The sequence below is a fragment of the Felis catus genome, chromosome X (assembly GCF_018350175.1).
Source record: "Felis catus isolate Fca126 chromosome X, F.catus_Fca126_mat1.0, whole genome shotgun sequence".
NCBI classification, from domain to species: domain Eukaryota; kingdom Metazoa; phylum Chordata; class Mammalia; order Carnivora; family Felidae; genus Felis; species Felis catus.
The window spans coordinates 31,875,577-31,893,445 of NC_058386.1; the positions used below are offsets into that span (position 1 = coordinate 31,875,577).

General features: G+C 37.8%; 1 protein-coding gene across 2 annotated transcripts in view; it reads left to right on the forward strand.

Annotated features, from left to right (window-relative positions):
- CFAP47 (cilia and flagella associated protein 47) overlaps positions 1-17,869 on the forward strand; it is a 566,822-nt gene that overhangs the window by 498,794 nt on the left and 50,159 nt on the right. For both annotated transcript variants that reach the window (XM_045050610.1, XM_045050611.1), the window contains 3 exons: positions 2,292-2,451; positions 4,567-4,661; positions 9,038-9,190. In XM_045050610.1, the coding sequence (XP_044906545.1) occupies positions 2,292-2,451; positions 4,567-4,661; positions 9,038-9,190 (408 nt within the window). The remainder of the gene's footprint in view (positions 1-2,291; positions 2,452-4,566; positions 4,662-9,037; positions 9,191-17,869) is intronic.

Here is a 17,869-nt window from a genome sequence, read left to right on the forward strand (position 1 = left end):
TAGCAGATAGAAGTGAGAACAGCTTTCCCGTCTCTACTCAAAGTGTTGCACAGGATAGTGGGAAAACCACGAAAATAAAACTCATTTGTGAGACACAAGATGAACTTGATAAATTCTCAAAGTTCTTGTTGATGTTAAATTTCAGTGATTTAATGTAATAACAACACAGTGCTTCTTACTATTCAAGCATATAATAACAATTAAAGAAACTTACAATCACTTCAGCAGAGAACTGTGTCTACTTGTAGACTGCTAAAACATTATGGCTGCAAATAGGCTATTGGATTTTTAATTAAATGGGCTTATTTATCATAGCACTGTCTTTCCACACTTTCAATTCAAACATTATAAGAAAGCATGGTGTTGGCAATGAATTACTCTTTTGTATCTTTGTCTTGACTCCTTATATCATCTAAATGTCTAGGTTTTATTTTCAGTCATTCTAAAATCTATTTTTACTGATAACATAAAATTTTGTAAGGGTAAATGGTCACTTCTTAATTTGATTTCCTTAGGGATACAGGGATGGTTTATTTAATGCCGCTCTTACTCTTTTTATCCTATTCCAGCTCTTGCTACTTTTATCCATTTGACTGCAATGATTCATTAAACATCTAGAGTTCATAAGGATGACGTTGAAAGTGACAGACATTGTTTAGATGTCTTAGTAAGCCACACAGTCTTTCATTGGGACTTTGGCAAATTGTCTCAATTCCTCCACCTCTAAAATAAGAAACATAGTAGCACAGAATTTACAGTGATTTTCTGAGAATGCAGTGAGGTATTGTGTGAAAAATACTTAGCACAGAGCCTGGCATATAGTGAGTACTCAATAAATACTAAGTGGTAATCATATTAGTTATTGTTATTAACTATGATAGGAGACATAAGAACATTTTCATTTCCTGAAGAACTAAAATTTAAAATTTGAAAATTTGGGGGCGCCTGGGTGGCTCAGTCGGCTAAGCATCCAACTTTGGCTCAGGTCATGATCTTACAGTCGTGGGTTCAAGCCGAGCGTCAGGCTCTGTGCTGACAGCTCAGAGCCTGGAGCCTGTTTCGGATTCTGTGTCTCCCTCTCTCTCTCTCTGCCACTCCCCTGCTCACGCTCTGTCTCTGTCTCAAAAGTAAATAAACATTAAAAATAAATAAAAGAGAAGAAGAGAAGAGAAGAGATAAGAAAAGGAAAGGAAAGGAAAGAAAAGAAAAGAAAAGAAAAGAAAAGAAAAGAAAAGAAAAGAAAAGAAAAGAAAAGAAAAGCAAAGAAAAGAAAAGAAAAATTTGTAAGAATTTGGAGACGGGATGTTTTGCGGAGGGGCCATTTTCTGTTTCCTTTCTTGATGTCTTTAGTAGTTTAGTGCAGTGTTTTCATCTGAGACAAAATGGCTGAAAATCATTGATTTTATAACAAAGAATTTTTAAAAAACAGGATGTAGTCAGTAATCTTTTATTTTCTTATAAAGAAATAGTGTTATTCTTCAAAATAAAGGAGGACATCCCAGTACTTGTCCAATAGGTAGGATGTGCATGTTTTTTTCCAAGTGTGGCCACATGACCATCTGCTTCTGGATCCCGTGAGGAGCTACTTACACATGGAGCTTTTGGGCCCCAGCCCAGTCTGAATAAATCAGAATATATAGTTGGGGCTTAGTAAGCTCATATCTTACAAGTTTTGCAGGTGGTTCTTATGCAGAGTAAAGGTTGAAAAAGTCGAATCCATTAGAACACAAGAAAATGCTATCAGTGTTTCTGTCTTCTGGTTTTTACAACCTGGCCTTTCTTTCACAAATAAGCTTCAGTTTCCCTCATGGATCAAGTAAATAAATGAACAGGTTGCTGGTAACAGTTTTGGTGCTCCAAGCAGAAACCTGGCACTGTTATGGTCTAGAAAAAAAAAAAAAAAAGACAAGAAATTAAAGTGTCAAAAATTGCAGTACTTTGGCTTTTGGAAAATGTAGTAAGACTTGAAAAGACTCATGGGTTTTATGGTTCTTTTATCACTCTGGGAAACACAAGCCAGAATTCTCAACATTTCCTCATCCCTTCCAGCCTCTTCAGGAGAGGCTTCTTGCCTCAGGTTAAAATGTGTTTTTTTAATAGCATTGATGGCATTTGAGGAAAATTAGTGAAGCCAGTGAAGTGCCCTTATAATTTAGCATAATGCATTTTCTTGTTCCGAAGTGATTATGAAAAACTGATAACCAGTAAAAGAATTAGGAGATTATTTTCTGCTGTTAAAATTATACTCTGAAAATGTTTACCACATTAAAAATTAATTGTGTTTTTTACAGGAATCACATTGCCTCCTAAAGAGAATATAGATATCCCAGTGTTATTTATGCCCAACACTATGAAATTACACAGAACAATGGTCATTGTTCAAATGATGAGGGCAAATAGAGAAAGTTGGCCTATTGACAATTTTGAAGAATTAGACACAGAAATGAAAAGGTAACTTATATATATTTATTTTTAATTGTTTTATTTATTTTTGAGAGAGAGTGCACAAGTGGGAGAGGGGCAGAAAGAGAGGGAAACAGAGGATCCCAGTGGGCTCTGCACTAACAGCAGAGAGCCTGATGTGGGGCTTGAGCTCACGAGCTGGGAGATCATGATCTGAGCTGAAGTCAGATGCTTAACCAACTGAGCCATCCAGGTGCCCCCAAAAGGTAACTTTTAAATAAGAACATTTAAGGAAAATGATTTTATTTTGATTGGCATTGACATGATCACTTTCTTTTCTGTGTTATGTAACGTCAAGTCCATGATTTTAAATTCTCTGAAGTGTTGAAATTTGTATGTTCGGAAGAGGAAAATACATTTGTTATATGGGCATAGTATATATCACTTGACGTTCAGAGTGATTTGAAGTTCAGGGTGATGAAAAAGTCAACCTTAAGTATCATGTCAGTGAATCACAGAGACGTGCAAAGGACTCCTTTTTGACTGGGAAAACAGTTACTGCTGAGACGCCAAATAATAAATCTCTACAGAACAACCTGAAATAGCTTGTCTTGGCCAACTATAGGACTTGTGATACTGGCATTTACCAAGTGATGGCACTGTGCCAGGAGGTATGACACCCTGAGCAAACACTGGCCTGACTACTGCCATACTGTGTCCTTGCAGGATGCGGGCCGCCTGTCCCTTCTTTGCTTCACTGAATTTTAAGCAAACTCCAATAATGATCAAACTATGTTTTCTCTGCTTTTATAGTTTAATTAAATAACAATCTAGAAATCTTAATTAAAACAAAATTCTTCCTATGGGTGCCTATTTCTTTTCCACATTTTTTTAAAGTTTTATTTATTTTGAGAGAGAGGGAGAGCATGAATGGGGGAGGTGCAGAGAGAGAGAGAGAGAGAGAGAGAGAGAGGGAGAGAGAGAAAGAGAGAGAAGACACAGAGAGAATCCCAAGCTGGCTCCATGCTGTCAGCACAGAGCCTAGTGCAGGGCTCTAACTCACAAACTGTGAGGTCATGACATGAGTCAAACTTAAGAATTGGACGCTTAACCGACTGAGCCACCCAGGCGCCCCTCTTTTCCACATTTAAAAAAATTCTTGGGGTGCCTGGGTGGCTCAGTTGGTTAAGTGTCTGACTTCATTCAGCTCAAGTCATGATCTCACAGTTCATGAGTTCGAACCCCGTGTCGGGTTCTCTCCTGTCAGCACAGAGCCCTCTTCCCATCCTCTATCCTCCTCTTTCTCTGCCCCTCCCCTGCTTGCATGTGTGTGTACTCTCTCTCTCTCAAAAATAAACATTAAAAGAAAATTCTTTCCTGTGAACCCATTAGTGTCCATTCTGCCACAATTTTTACCATTCCTACAGTCAGGACTGCCTGTCTATTTGTGGATCCCAATGTAAAATGAAAATGTGGGGGCCTTTGTTCAAAATGGTTAAGAATTTCAAAGCACTTATCGCTATGTGTTAAACACGCATGGACCAATTCTAAACATGGGGTCCTCATGCTATTTGTTGCACAGGTCACATGCTCATGCAGCTGGTCCTGCCTGCTGTGTCTTATGTTTCATTTCTAACAAGAAAAGCCCATTTCAGCAATGACCAGAACCATGTCCTAGTACTGTTGTCATCTTGATGGTTTTGGCAAATACCCTCTTTCGTTTAGCTGATATCCCCCCAAAAGTAAATTCCTTGTCACCTTCTGAAGTCCTGTACTCAATGGCATTTTTGTGTTTTATGCCTCACCTGTGCAATTTAGAATACAACCCACAGGACCTGTGTTACCTCTGATAAATCATGTTTTAGTCACATCAGTAAATGCCAATACTGACTTTTAAAAGTAGGGGGAAAGTTCTTCAATTTTAACTTCCATCTCATGATGGTTGTGTTACATTTTTCTTTGTGATAATTTCCCAGGGTTTGCTTTGACATGTTTATAACATTTGCAGAAAATGATTTGTATTTCATAGTTTTTCTCTACCGAAGTTTAAATTCATGAGCTCTGCTAAAATACCATTAGGTTAAAAATGAATATTCTCTTTTATGCTAGTATTCAAAGTGTTCATAGTTTTTGTTCACTCTTCCTCATTTAATTTCTCATTAGAACAATGGGAACAGCAAGTAGAGAAATCCCAGAAATACACTGGATATACCCTATTCTTGGACTCCCACAGGCACTATATCCTAAATGCCCTCCAGGTAGGTATATTTTAGAATCCGGGAATACCAGGATTCAAAGGGATCGATCATAGAGGTTCCCTTATTCCCACCCCCTTCTTATACAAGTGAGAGAATGAAGGTGCAAAGAAAGTCGTGAACTGAACAGCCCTACTGATGGGAGCGCTGGGACCGATTCTGGTCTCCTCACAGTAAGTCCAACAATCCTTCCACCAAACCATACCATGTCCTGTTGTTCTTCCAGTTGGTGAAACCTAGAAATCAGCTAAGATTGCAATAACATTAGCTTCAGGCCCCTGTAGCCCACAGTCGTGAGGCCCCCGGAGCCCTGCTCTAGATCTATCCGATCCTCAGGTACTTTGGTTCTTGGGTCACATTTTTTTGCCAGATTCCAGCTTCTGTGCAACTTGAAGTCTCATCCAAGAACCATCCAATGGGGACACTGATTCCTCTATTCTCAGTTGTCCCAGACACTAAACTTGTACGATGTCCTCCAAAAACCGGTCAGAATGTACTCAGGGTTTCTAGAAGGTTCACTCCACTACCATATACACAACATAAAATCCCTCCCCTTAAAAGGCCTTTCTCTTTCTCAGTGAGCCCTCTTTTTCTCCACATACTCCAAACTTCTCTCAAGCTTCCTTGTGTTCTCTTTCCTCAATACTCTTCTCACTTCTGCATTCCTAGGTTTTCTCATTTTCTTCCCACAGTCAGCCTAAGAAATGCAATTCCTCTTGGATATCCATAAAGCAACCTCTTACTAGGCCTTAGGCATAGTTCTTCATAACTAACGATTGCTGAATTGCTCAGCAGCACAAAGGGATATCTGTTTTGGAGCCCCCCCACTCAACCAACACAGATGAGCTGAAAGCAGTCTTGAAATTTTGAATTTTTCTGCTCCTTCTGATACCAACCTTTGGTGGTGAAATAGAGTTAGTCTTCTGCTGGCATATATTATGTCACCACACTGAGAAAGAAGAGAAAATACTAACTTGTGCTTGTGGATAATAACGTTTCCCTGGATACATTGAAGGCCAAGGTTACATATTTCCTTGTGTCGTTTAATTTCAACGGGAGTAAAAATCCACATATCTAGCAGTACCTTTGACAGTAAATGTCATTTGTTTTACTTGAAGTATTTTTGCTCTTGAGTTAAAAAATTATCAACACATAAATGTTTCAAATATACTAAATTATCTTCTGACTGCTTCACAAACATGCCAAAACATTTCTTTTATTTCCTTCTAGAAGAAAATTGTTTGTATACTTTCCATAGAGCTGAACCGTTCAAAATTTATGATGCAGTCATCTGATCAAAGTGATGTAATAAAGCCTAGACATTACTCTGTTGAAATACTAAGAGCAGCGTTGCTGATGTTGATGGCAGACACAGTTTTGTTTTTCCCAGATTAAAGCTTTAAAGCAGGCTTTTTTCTTTCAGTCTGAAACAAAGCCTATGCAAACATAAAGGCATAAATTTCTTGCACAGTTTTCTTCAAAGAAAGTTAAGCATGCTGCAAAAACAGAAAGGCATTTTCCATCAAATCACTTCTCTTGGTAATTACTTGATTTTTAAATTAAGTATGAGTTCTATAAATAGTCTGTCGCGTTAGCACAACCCCATAGTAACATTAGTGTTCTGAAACAGATTGTATACCAGTTATTAAATCATTTCAGCAGAATTCTAAAGCCTATTCTAGTAATTATTTTTATCTACAAATGCCCTTGAGAAGAAAAAATGAGTACAATTATATAAATACATATTGCTTCCTTTCTGTACAGTCCATCCTTCATTCTTATGAACACATCAGAGATAACACATTGCTTTCTCTGCTCAGCTGTATCACCATCGATGTTTATTGTTTCTCCTCTGTTTTTATGTGTCTGTCATTCAGGTTATTCTTAAACCCAGGGTACTTTTGTCATTCTCTGAGCCACCTTTTTTGTGTGTGTATTCCTATCTGCTCCTATCCTTTGGGACAGATAATTGGAAAAGGACTCCACTACTGTCACAGTGTGAAGACAATGGAATGTGAATCCACTGTGATTGAGAAATCCGTGCATTGCCAGGGCACTAATTTCCAAAGGACTTAGAGGGACAAGACCAGTGACATGATACTAATTGTAACTTTGATCACACTAATTTCCAATTTAATGCTTTAAGACTGAAGCTAATTAAAACCAAAGAAGCTTGTACATTTCCCTCAGTCATGTCAACCCTCTTAATCCACATCTTGTATTTCACTACTTATTCTAAGTCCAAAATGTTCAATACCAACCTGCAAATTTTAGAATTAAAAATAAATTGATGTTATATATTTTTGTACTATAAATGTGATATGTATGGTGAAAACACATAAATTGGAGGACATTATCTAGTTGTACAGTTTAGATGATTGTAGTATTATTGGTGCCACACAGTATAGTGCAATACATTTTAAAAGCTTTTTTGGGGGTACCTGGGTGGCTCAGTTGGTTAAGCGTCTGACTCTTGATTTTGGTCTGGTCATGATCTCACAATTTGTGAGTTTGAACCCCGCATCAGGCTCTGCAGTGTCAGCGCTGAGCCTGCTTGGGATTCTCTCTTTACTCGTCCCCTGCTCACTCTCTCTCTCAAAATAAATAAATAAACTTTTTTTAATAAATAGGCTTTTTTATATTATCATTCCCTTTTATCCCTTATATTAAATTTATGTTTTATGTGCATCTGAAGTGATAAAAATATAACAGTTAATATATTTTTGAGAAACAATATTTTTATTTATGTGGATGTGGGTTCAGCTTTTGGCTTTGTCCAGCCAAGCCCAGGATGGCAGAAAGGATTACTCAAGACTCCGTACAAGTCAAGAGAGGTGAGAGGGAGGCAGAGGGAAGTCTCCCCAAGCTGCTCTCAAGCTCCCTATTTATTTATTTATTTATTTATTTATTTATTTAATGTTTATTTACTTTTGAGAGAGAGAGAGAGAGAGAGTGCTCAAGCAGAGGAAGGACAGAGAGGGAGACACAGAATGCAAAGCAGGCTCTAGACTCTGAGTTGACAGCCCAGAGTCCAACGTGTAGACATGGGGCTCAAACTCATGAACTGTGAGATCAGGACCTGAGCCTAAGTCAGATGCTTCACTGACTGAACCACCCAAGTGTGCCAAGCTCCCGTATTTATTGAGCATACATTTAGGGAAACAATCAGCAATATGTCGGTGGGCTACGTGCCAGTAAGAACATACAGAAAATGTCAGAAAAACAAGTTAAGATGGGGTAAAATATTCCATGCGATAACATGGCCTAAGGAATTTATGAGCATAGGCAGGACCTAACCCCTAGATACACATTAACCAGGTAAGCAAGGCATGGCTGCTGTTTTCAGCAAGGCAGAAAGCAGTGTTCTGCTTTGCAATGTACTCCCTATAATCTCCTAACCCAGGACATAGCTATTTGATTTCCCACATGTGGACTCTAGTATACTTGGCCCCATGACATTATAGAGCTAATGCCAAAGGAATACATTAATACTCCGATGTATAATGAGTAGTTGTACATAGAAACAACATTTTGGTTTCTCACAAGATCACTGACAACTTCTTCTATACTTGATATAAGAAAACATTGAAATTTAATTTATTTAAAAATATATAAAGTTTTAATGCTATATGTTAAATTAATATGTAATTAAATTTTAACATTAATTTTAAGTACTTCATTAAAATTTTATTTTTAACTGTTAGTGTATTTTTTGTAAAGATTTTATTTTTAAGCAATCTCTACACCCAACATGGGGCTTGAACTCACAAACCTGAGACCAAGAGTTGCATGCTCTACTTACTGAACCAGCCAAGCGCCCCTATTAGTGTATTTTGTAAATGTAAAGCAATTCACAAATGAGAATCAAAATATTTTACTGAAATGATTTAAACATGAATTTTAAGGTACAAGTGAATAAATAGTAGGAAATCTTTTTAAAGTGTTATTACAAAATAAATGTTACAGAACTTATTTTTAAAAATGATTTGAAGGTGTTTGCTGTAATATAATTTTATAAGTAGAGTTTGGTAATTACCACAATGAACATACAGATAGCTGAAAAATTCATGTGTTCATGACCACCAGTTGAATTACTGACATAACTAGGTCAGTTCCTGAATCAAATTTTACATCCTAATATACTCTTCTGAAATGCAGTGTGTACCTTCCAGATTAACCTCTTGTCATACTATTTTTATATATTATTTAATATTCTTATTTGCTTCTAAAATGTCAATGTATATACATATTGCATGACTGTGTGGTGTGTGTGTATGTGTATTAATGCCAGACACAGTAAGTCTAAGTATGCTAAAGGATATTTTTCATGACATAATTCATTTTCTTCCATCTCAACTGGAAATATTTCTCTCCTGTAGTTGTTATAAAATGTCAGTCCAGGAAGCGGGTAGAAGAGGAAGTGGAAGTCACGCTGACTGGTGATTTTTTTGGAGAAAATCCTATCTTAGATTCAACAGATTTTGTAGTGATTCCAAAAAGAAATTCATGTAAATTTGACGAAGATGTGGATGGTAAGAAAACGACAGTCATGGATATCAAAAATGGTAATAAGTAAGATTCAGTTTCCTTAAATTGCAGGATTATTCAGGTACATGAAAATCCATGCCCAGTATTTTTCACTTACAATATATCATTAAACAGTGCCCAGCAAGTGTTCAGTGATGTTTGTTTTCTTCACATAGTGGCTATTTCCAAAAGGAAAATAATTATAGTTGTTAATGGATTTATAAGAATCAGTTACGATTCTGTCATCAGTGAAAAGAGAAAAAACTGTAGTAACTGTAATTTCCATGTCCCTTCAATTTTTTATTAAAGTTTATTTATTTATTTTGAGAGAGAGAGAGAGCAGGCAAGGGGCAGAGAGGGAGAGAGAGAAACCCAAGCAGGCTCCACACTGTCAGCGTGGAGCCCGACTCGGGGCTTGAGCTCAACTCCGGGCATGAACTGGAGATCATGACCTGAGCCGAACCAAGAGTTGGACACTTAACCGACTGAGCCATCTAGGAGCCCCAGTGCCTTTCAGTTTTAATCTCTTCCTTTACTCTCTCTTTCTAATTTAAAGAACATGATTCAAGTCATGTGTTGCAGCTTTAAATTCAGAAATACAACCTGCAATAAAATGTTCCTTATTTAGGGGCACCTGGGTGGCTCAGTCAGTTAAGTATCTGAGTTCGGCTCGGATCATGATCTCATGGTTGGTGAGTTCAAGCCCCGTGTGGGACTCTGTGCTGACATCTCAGAGCCTGGAGCCTGCTTCTGATTCTGTGTCTCCTCTCTCTCTGCCCCTCCCCTGCTCACACTCTGTCTCCCTCTCTAAAAAATAAGTAAACATTAAAAAAATTTTTTTGCAAGTTCCTTATTTAAATATATTGAAAATGTGACTTAAGTTAGATGTAATCCTCAAATTAATTTTGTATAATAATCCCTCTGAAATTTAAAGTCTTAAAGAAAACTTTCACAAAGTTAACATGAAGATCTGGCAAAATCAAATCTCAGTGATGCAAGATCTGTTTTTCAACTGTCTTCCAGATGACCTAAAGTAGAATTCTCCTATTTCACATTGAAAGGGAAATTTCCTATGACAGTATTTTATTAAAATCAAGGGGAAAATCAATGTTTATGTATAATTTGAAAAACCAAACCAACCATGTAATTAAGTGTGAAATTTCTGCAGAAACAAAATATCCTCCATAGTTTTCTCATTCATATCTATAGTTTTTTACTTTACTCTCAATGTTATTATCTTTGTGTCTGATTTAATTATTTCTGTGATAAAAGAATATAAATGAGATATAACTGAAGAGAGTGCTAGAATACATGAGTATAGAAGGAGTGTACAAGAGAGTAAAATAGTTTTTAATTTTTTGTAATAGTGGCTATTTTTTAAATGTTTATTTTTGAGAGAGAGAGAGAGAGAGTGTGCGCATGCACACGCAAGCCAGGGAGGGTCAGAGAGGGGAGGACAGAAGATCCAAAGCAGGCTTCATGCTGTCAGCACACAGCCCAGTGTGGGGCTCAAACTCACGAACTGTGAGACCATGACCTGAGCCAAAGTCTGATGCTTGACCGACAGAGCAACCAAGGAGTCCCTAGTGGCTATTTCTATTAAATAATAAATGCTCATTTTAAACAATTCAAGAAATTTCTGGTGATATGGATAGCCGCCCGCAACTCAAGTCAGTCCTACTGCAGTGGTTGTTACAACATAATAAATTTGATATTTACCCCTTGTGCTTCCAGCCACACCTGAGGGATGGAAACATGCCAGGAATTTAACCAGCTATTTTAACCAAGACCAAATAACAACAAGAAACAAAACAGGCTTATTTCTCTTTCACACAAGAGCCTAGACTTGTAGCAGGTCCAGGGAGTGTTGTGCCTATGTCCCCTGAGATCATCCAGGGACCCAGGTTCCTTTTCTCCCTTTGCTGCACCATCCACTGTGTTGTCCTCATCTGCATATCAGTTGTGCAGGGACATCTGCAGTGGAGAGCAAGCTGGTTCCCTTTAAAGCTGTGACCTGAAGATGCCCACGTCATTTCTACTTGCATCTCATTGGTCAGAACTCAGTCATACGGCTACATCTCACTGCAACTGAGGCCGGGATAGGTAATCTCTTTGTCCAGGCCCAGATGAAATTACCAAAAAAGAAGAAGGGAAAAACATAACTATTGGGAAGACAAGGAGCAATCTCTGCTGTAGTGTATTTACTATGGACTGGTAAGATCTATCTATTGTCAATCCATCCCAAAGTCCTTACTGGAAACTTTTAATACGTTAAATATTTTTCTGGGCCTGGAAATTGATACCTCCCATCTCTCTCCTACCATGAGACTTCTGTCCCCATTCTTTAGGATAGAGTTTCAGTCACTTTCTTGGCAACATGTCAGGTGTCCTACTGTTTAGCTTCATTTGCTGAAGTTGTAAAATGTAAAGCTGAGGAGTTTTTTTTTTTTTTTTTTTTTTTTTTTTTGTCTGCTTTTCTCTGCATGCCTACCTTTCTAGTCTCTTCTCTGGCCCACTTTCTCTTCCTACTCATCAACTTATACACATGGCTCAGTCATGATCAGTCAATCCTCTTTCTCTTCCAAACACCCTTGGTGTCTTCCAAAATAGATCATTCAAACGAGGGTTTTGTTCTTTGCAGACAAGCATTCTGAGAGTAAATATAGAAGCAGATCTGGAAATCATAAATATTTCTTAAATGAATCACAAGAATGTCAGGATAACCTGTCCCCCCAGCCCCCCCCCCCCCACACACACAATCTCATTATAAGATTTGGAAGGTAATGTTTTAAAATCTGGAAATGGAATTATGAAATGAGGACCTATGTTACATGTACCCAATGCATTTCATAAAATCTTTGGAATTACAAAAAAAAATATTTCACACTAATTATTTTTTTATTTACTAGTTATTGATAATATGAACTATATGATTGCACAGTGAAACATTTAATTTTAATTATGTTAATTTATTAGATATTTCTTTTTTGTTTGATTGGATTTTAGTTTTTGTAATTGCAGGAATGTCAACTTACTCATAGACTGTTTAAATTTATAAAAAATGAAATAAATTTATATGAGGAGAGGGGAATTTTCTATTGCAAGCCTGTTCAATTGCTCTTTATTTTTAAAATTTATTTATTTATTTGAGAGAGAGAGAGAGCACGAGAGGAACAGCAGAGAGAGAGGGAGAAAGAGAATCCCAAGCAGGCTCCATGCTCTGTGCTGAGCCTAAAGCAGGGCTTGATCTCACGACCATGAGATCATGACCATGAGATCATGACCTGAGCCGAGATCAAGAGTCAGATGCTTAACTGACTGAGCCACCCAGGTGCCCTAATTACTCTTAATTTTAAAGAATATCTGTTCATAATGAAATCATACTGATGCAATCCATTTCCATTTATCTCAAAAATGTTATTATAAGTTTAATACAGATTTTGCCTTACTGAATCACATAGTAGCATTAGAGAAATGTTGGAATTATAAGTGAATGAAACCCTGCTGACTTTCTTGTCTTCAATGAAAAATTCTGATTGTTTATGTAGATCAGGGATAAAAATACTGTGTTTTTAATCTCACTATTCATTTACATTTATTTATTTTTGAGAAACAGAGTCAGAAAAATCATGAACAAGGGAGGGGCAGAGAGAGAAGGAGGCACAGAATCTGAAGCAGGCTCCAGGCTCTGAGCAAGCAGTCAGCACAGAGCCTGATGCGGGGCTTGAACCCATGAACTGTGAGATCATGACCTGAGCCTAAATCGGACGCTCAACCAACTGAGCCACTCAGGAGCCCCTAACCTCAGAATTCAAATGTGTAACACAACTGTCAATTTCCAATGATAAATCTAAGCACTTTTTATTGAAATGGAACATAATTTTAATAAACAGCCAACTTATAGTAAATGTCCAGTACCTTTCTGAAGTGAAGTAATTGTTTTGTGTGTCATCCTGCTGTGCTTAAATACGTTTTAATAATTGTGTGTTCAAACCTTGATTTCTATTTGCAGTCTATCTTGTTGAAGGCAAAACGTTGATGATTCTGTGACACTGTGAAGCAAAGTACAGAAATACTCATATATGAGAACCATTTTAATATGTGCTTGCTACATTAAATTACCTGCATTATACCTTTGTCAGGTTGCAAGCTAAAAAAAAATTATAATTCTGATCATAGAAATTGATTAAATGTTATTACTGAAAAAAATCCACTTCCTTCTATATAAGCAAGGTCTCTAAGGAAGCTGCCAATATCATGTTGGGAGGTTTGAAAGGCATATTAAAACAACTTCTCAGGGTGCCTGGCTCAGTTGGTTAAGCATCTGACTTTGGCTCAGGTCATGATCTTGCAGTTCATGGCTTCAAGCCTCACATCAGGCTCTGTCCTGACAGCTCAGAGCCTGGAGCCTGCTTTGAATTCTGTGTCTCCTTTTCTCTCTCTCTGCCCCTCTCCCACTCATGCTCGCTGGCACTCTCTCTCTCTCAAAAATAAACATTAAAAAAAAGACAACCTCTCACAAATAGCTCTTGAAAATACGCCTTTTGATATGGTTTATATTTCACTGCTTCATTACTTTTCATGATGAGAAATAATACTTAATATTAAAAAAAAACAATTTGAAAGGTTTTCAGGCTTATCTCTTCCCGTGATTCCCCCTAAAATAATTTTTTTCTGTGTTCAATACCACCAAACTCAAAGAGCTCATCTATTTTTTTGTCTGAAGACATTTTAATTTGTGAATGTTTCTGTTCTGAACCATGTCCTCTATAGAAGTAGATTTGTTCGGTCCCCTCCCAAACTTAATGTTTTTCTCTATCTTTATGGTACCTGAATATTTGATAAATCCATTAACCTTTCCTTTGGTAAGATCTTGGTTCTTTTCCCTGCCCATGTTTGAAAGATGCGACCAACTTGCCTGCACTCTCTGTAAGTCTGCCTGCTTGGCTTTCCCTTCTCACCTATTTAAGAACAAGTCTGACCACACTGTCTGCATACTATCTTAGTCTTCAGTGTATATACAGGCAAACCAGCTCTTTTTCTCTGTGTAATTTCATTAGAGTTTACCCAGCACATTAGTGTTCACAAGAGTCATGTTGTTCAGTCAGTTTGCCCTTCCACTGGTCTCCTAAATCCATGATGGTGGAAATTTAAAAACTCTCTGGCTTGGACTGTGATGAGGGTTTAGGTATGATCACTAATTAAACCCTTATTTTCCCTCATCCAAGTTTATGACCAACTGAGAAGTAGATTAGAAATAGGCAGATGGAGGGGCACCTGGGTGGCTCAGTTGGTTAGGCATCTGACTTTGGCTTAGGTCATGATCTCACGAGCCACGAGTTCGAGCCCCACGTCTGGCTCTGTGCTGACAGCTCGGAGCCTGGAGCCTGCTTTGGATTCTGTGTCTCCCTCATCTCTCTGCCCCTCCCCTGCTCGTGCTCTGTCTCTCTCTCTCTCTCAAAAATAAATAAACATTAAAAAAAATAATAAGGCAGATGAAGATCAAAAGGTTACCTCCATGAATTATAAAGGTGAACTGAAACGTGACCTTGGCACTGTGGCCTCATTGGGGCTTATTAATTAAACCTGCCACCAAAATGAAGTGCATTCACCCCCAAACTAGTCACTTGTGTAGGCTCCTGGCAAGAGCAAACAACCTACCCATGAAGAAAGCAGAGAAAGTATACATTCGGGATTCAAGGCACTGGGAAAGAAAGAAAAAGTTCTGCTCATCTGCTCATATTCCATTCCTTCACCAATATTCACTGATCAAATACATTGCTTTTCCTCCTATGGCAGGTCATAATGGAGGAGGCAGATTGATGCAGAGATTTTCTTTTCTTCCTCTACTTTTCCCTTCTTGTGAGTGAATAGACCCCTCCAGGTAAACATGATAAGTAGGGGATAAGAATCCTCACTGCTCCCTTCCCATCAGTCTCCTTTTATCTTCATGATCCTTACCTAAGAGTTCAAAAAAAATCCTACCAGGCCTCATTAAATGAAAATGCCAGGACTTCCCTGCTCTCTTTCCACCCTGTCTTCTCACACACACCATTGAGTTAACCAGGATTGATCACTTTCATATCTTTTTCATTCAGCAACAGTCTTGCGAGCATCTTTGCTGGCAGATACTTTCCTGAGCCCCAGAGATGCCAAAATTAACAAGTCACACAGACTGTTGTCAAAGAATTCAAAGAACATCTGTCCAATTTGTGCACCTGTAGTATTTAAATCAACTGGTATTGCCCTACTGGAATATTATTATACATGGATATTTAGACTGTATTTTGCAATGTCACTTCCATAAGATTACAAGTTACTCTGCGTGGGCATAATTTCCCCCTAATTGTATTTGTTCTTCCTAAGTAATTCTTGATCTATGCAGTCTTTGTGCCTCCCTGGGGATTAGTTCATTCAATGACTATCTCTATGAGACTTATTCCGTGGGAGTGGTTTTATTATTTAGGGTTAGAACTGCACATCAGATTCATGCCTCTTTTATTTTCCAAATGTTCTATAACTTGAGGCCATTTTTCTTTGATTATTCTCTTATCTTTTGTGTGTGTCTGATTTGCTAGTTTTTGTGTCACACTGGTCTCCTTCCAGCCGTCTTGCTGTATGTTGTTTGTATGTCATATGTAAATTTAGTCTGTGGTTTGGTCTGTAACCACAAACAGCTCCTGAGAAACCTGTCATTGGTCCTCCCCTTGGCCTCCAGATTTGCTACTTTCCTCTGTTTCTGTTCATCTTACTTTCTCTGCTGAACTCACTCTGTTAAGGCCTCAGTCCCAACTGTTCTAATGAGACCACCCTTGACAAGATGATCACCCTTATCCAGTGTGCCTAAGCCTGTGGTCAGATTTGTGTCCTGAGCTTACCCAGCCTGTCATCAACATTTACCATTTGACCCAGTTGAAGGACTTCCTGCTTTTGGTTTTCATAACTAGTCTTAATATTTTTATCACATTGGTTGTCTCTTCTCCATTTCTCTTGTTGGCTCATCTTCTTCTGACCAGGATCTAAATGTTGGAGTGACCAAGGGCTCTGCCCTGAGGACTGCCACACACCAGTACATAGGTTATGTCCTGAACATTTCCAGAAGCTGCTAATGGTATCTTCTCAGCAATTGTGCCACATGACAGGCCTGATATCCTAGGTGAAGTATAGAGCCAGATACCTTGGGTTCTTCCATTTAATCTCTTTAGAGCCTTGAGAAAATTACTTTACCTCTCTATAAACTCAGTTTCTTCACCTCTAACATGGAGATAATAACGGTATCTACTTCATAAGATATTTCTGGGGATTAAATATGTAAATGCGTGGAATCCTTAGAAAGCATATTGTTCTCAGTGTGTGTTCTGTAAGTGTTAGATCTTACAATTATTATCACTCAAAGCTCTCGTTGGGTATTTTGTGACAGTGATGTACTAGAGTGTCCATCTTCAGTCACTGACAAATGATGTTTTAAAATGGAAACATGGTCCTCTAAATGTCATTCAGTAGGTTTTCTCATTAATACACACAAGAGTATCCTATGAAAAAAAAGGTACAAAAATATGGGCCCTAAGTATTGGATAGAGACTAATGCTGGATGCTGATTGCCAAGAGTTCAGATCAATATTTATGTTACAAGAAGTCCCTTTACTTTTTCTTTTTGGTGCCTTGTTTGGAATGAAATGTGTAAGAAGAGCATCAGATGCGTGACCCCTTTCTTCCTTTAATTTTTCATGTTTTGGGGGCGCCCGGGTGGCTCAGTCGGTTAAGCGTCTGACTTCGGCTCAGGTCATGATCTCGCACTCTGTGAGTTCGAGCCCCGCGTCGGGCTCTGTGCTGACAGCTCAGAGCCTGAAACCTGCTTCAGATTCTGTGTCTCCCTCTCTCTCTGCCCCTCCCCCGCTCATGCTCTGTCTCTCTCTCTCTGTCAAAAATAAATAAACATTAAAAAATTTTTAATTTTGCATGTTGTGGTTTATTATACTTGTAGTCAGAGTGGAGGAACATGCAGTTATTTTAAATTAATCAAAATGTCTGGTCTATTAGATGACCTTATGAAAGTGAAGTAAAAACATGTTAATGAAATACCCCTGCCAAAAGATTTGCAACTTTGTAAAAAAATAAGAAGAGTCACTCATTCTTCATTACCTGTTCAAAGAGAATAGCTGTAGATAGTTTATCCAATAATCTCCATTTTCTTTGAATACTGTCTTCATCTGTTTCAAATTTGTCTTTAGCTCTCCATTCATTCCTTCTGTGATTAGGATGTTCTCACAAATGTGTATGCCTGTTATTAATGAAGAGAGAACTGCAGAAATTTAGGGAAAGAACATGAATAACCACGTTCATTATTCCTCGATAGTCTTTTCTCCATAACTAAGACATTTTTGTTGGGTTTGCTTTGACGTGTATTTCTTACAGACTAAAATGCATATGGTATTAATAATACATCATTTGAAAGTGTATTTTGTAAATTAATTTGTTATAATTCAATACTTTTGGATTATTTATCACATTTAGTTGCAGTCTTTAAAAAAAAATTGACTGATGTTCTTCCACATTGAATAAAATTCAGTCCTTGTCCTGAGAAAATTGACCGTAGTAAAAGGAACTGTTGGCCAACATAGCTCCCGCTGCATGATTTATTGGCACTATGATACAGGCATTAGGCTGAATTATAATTATGCAGG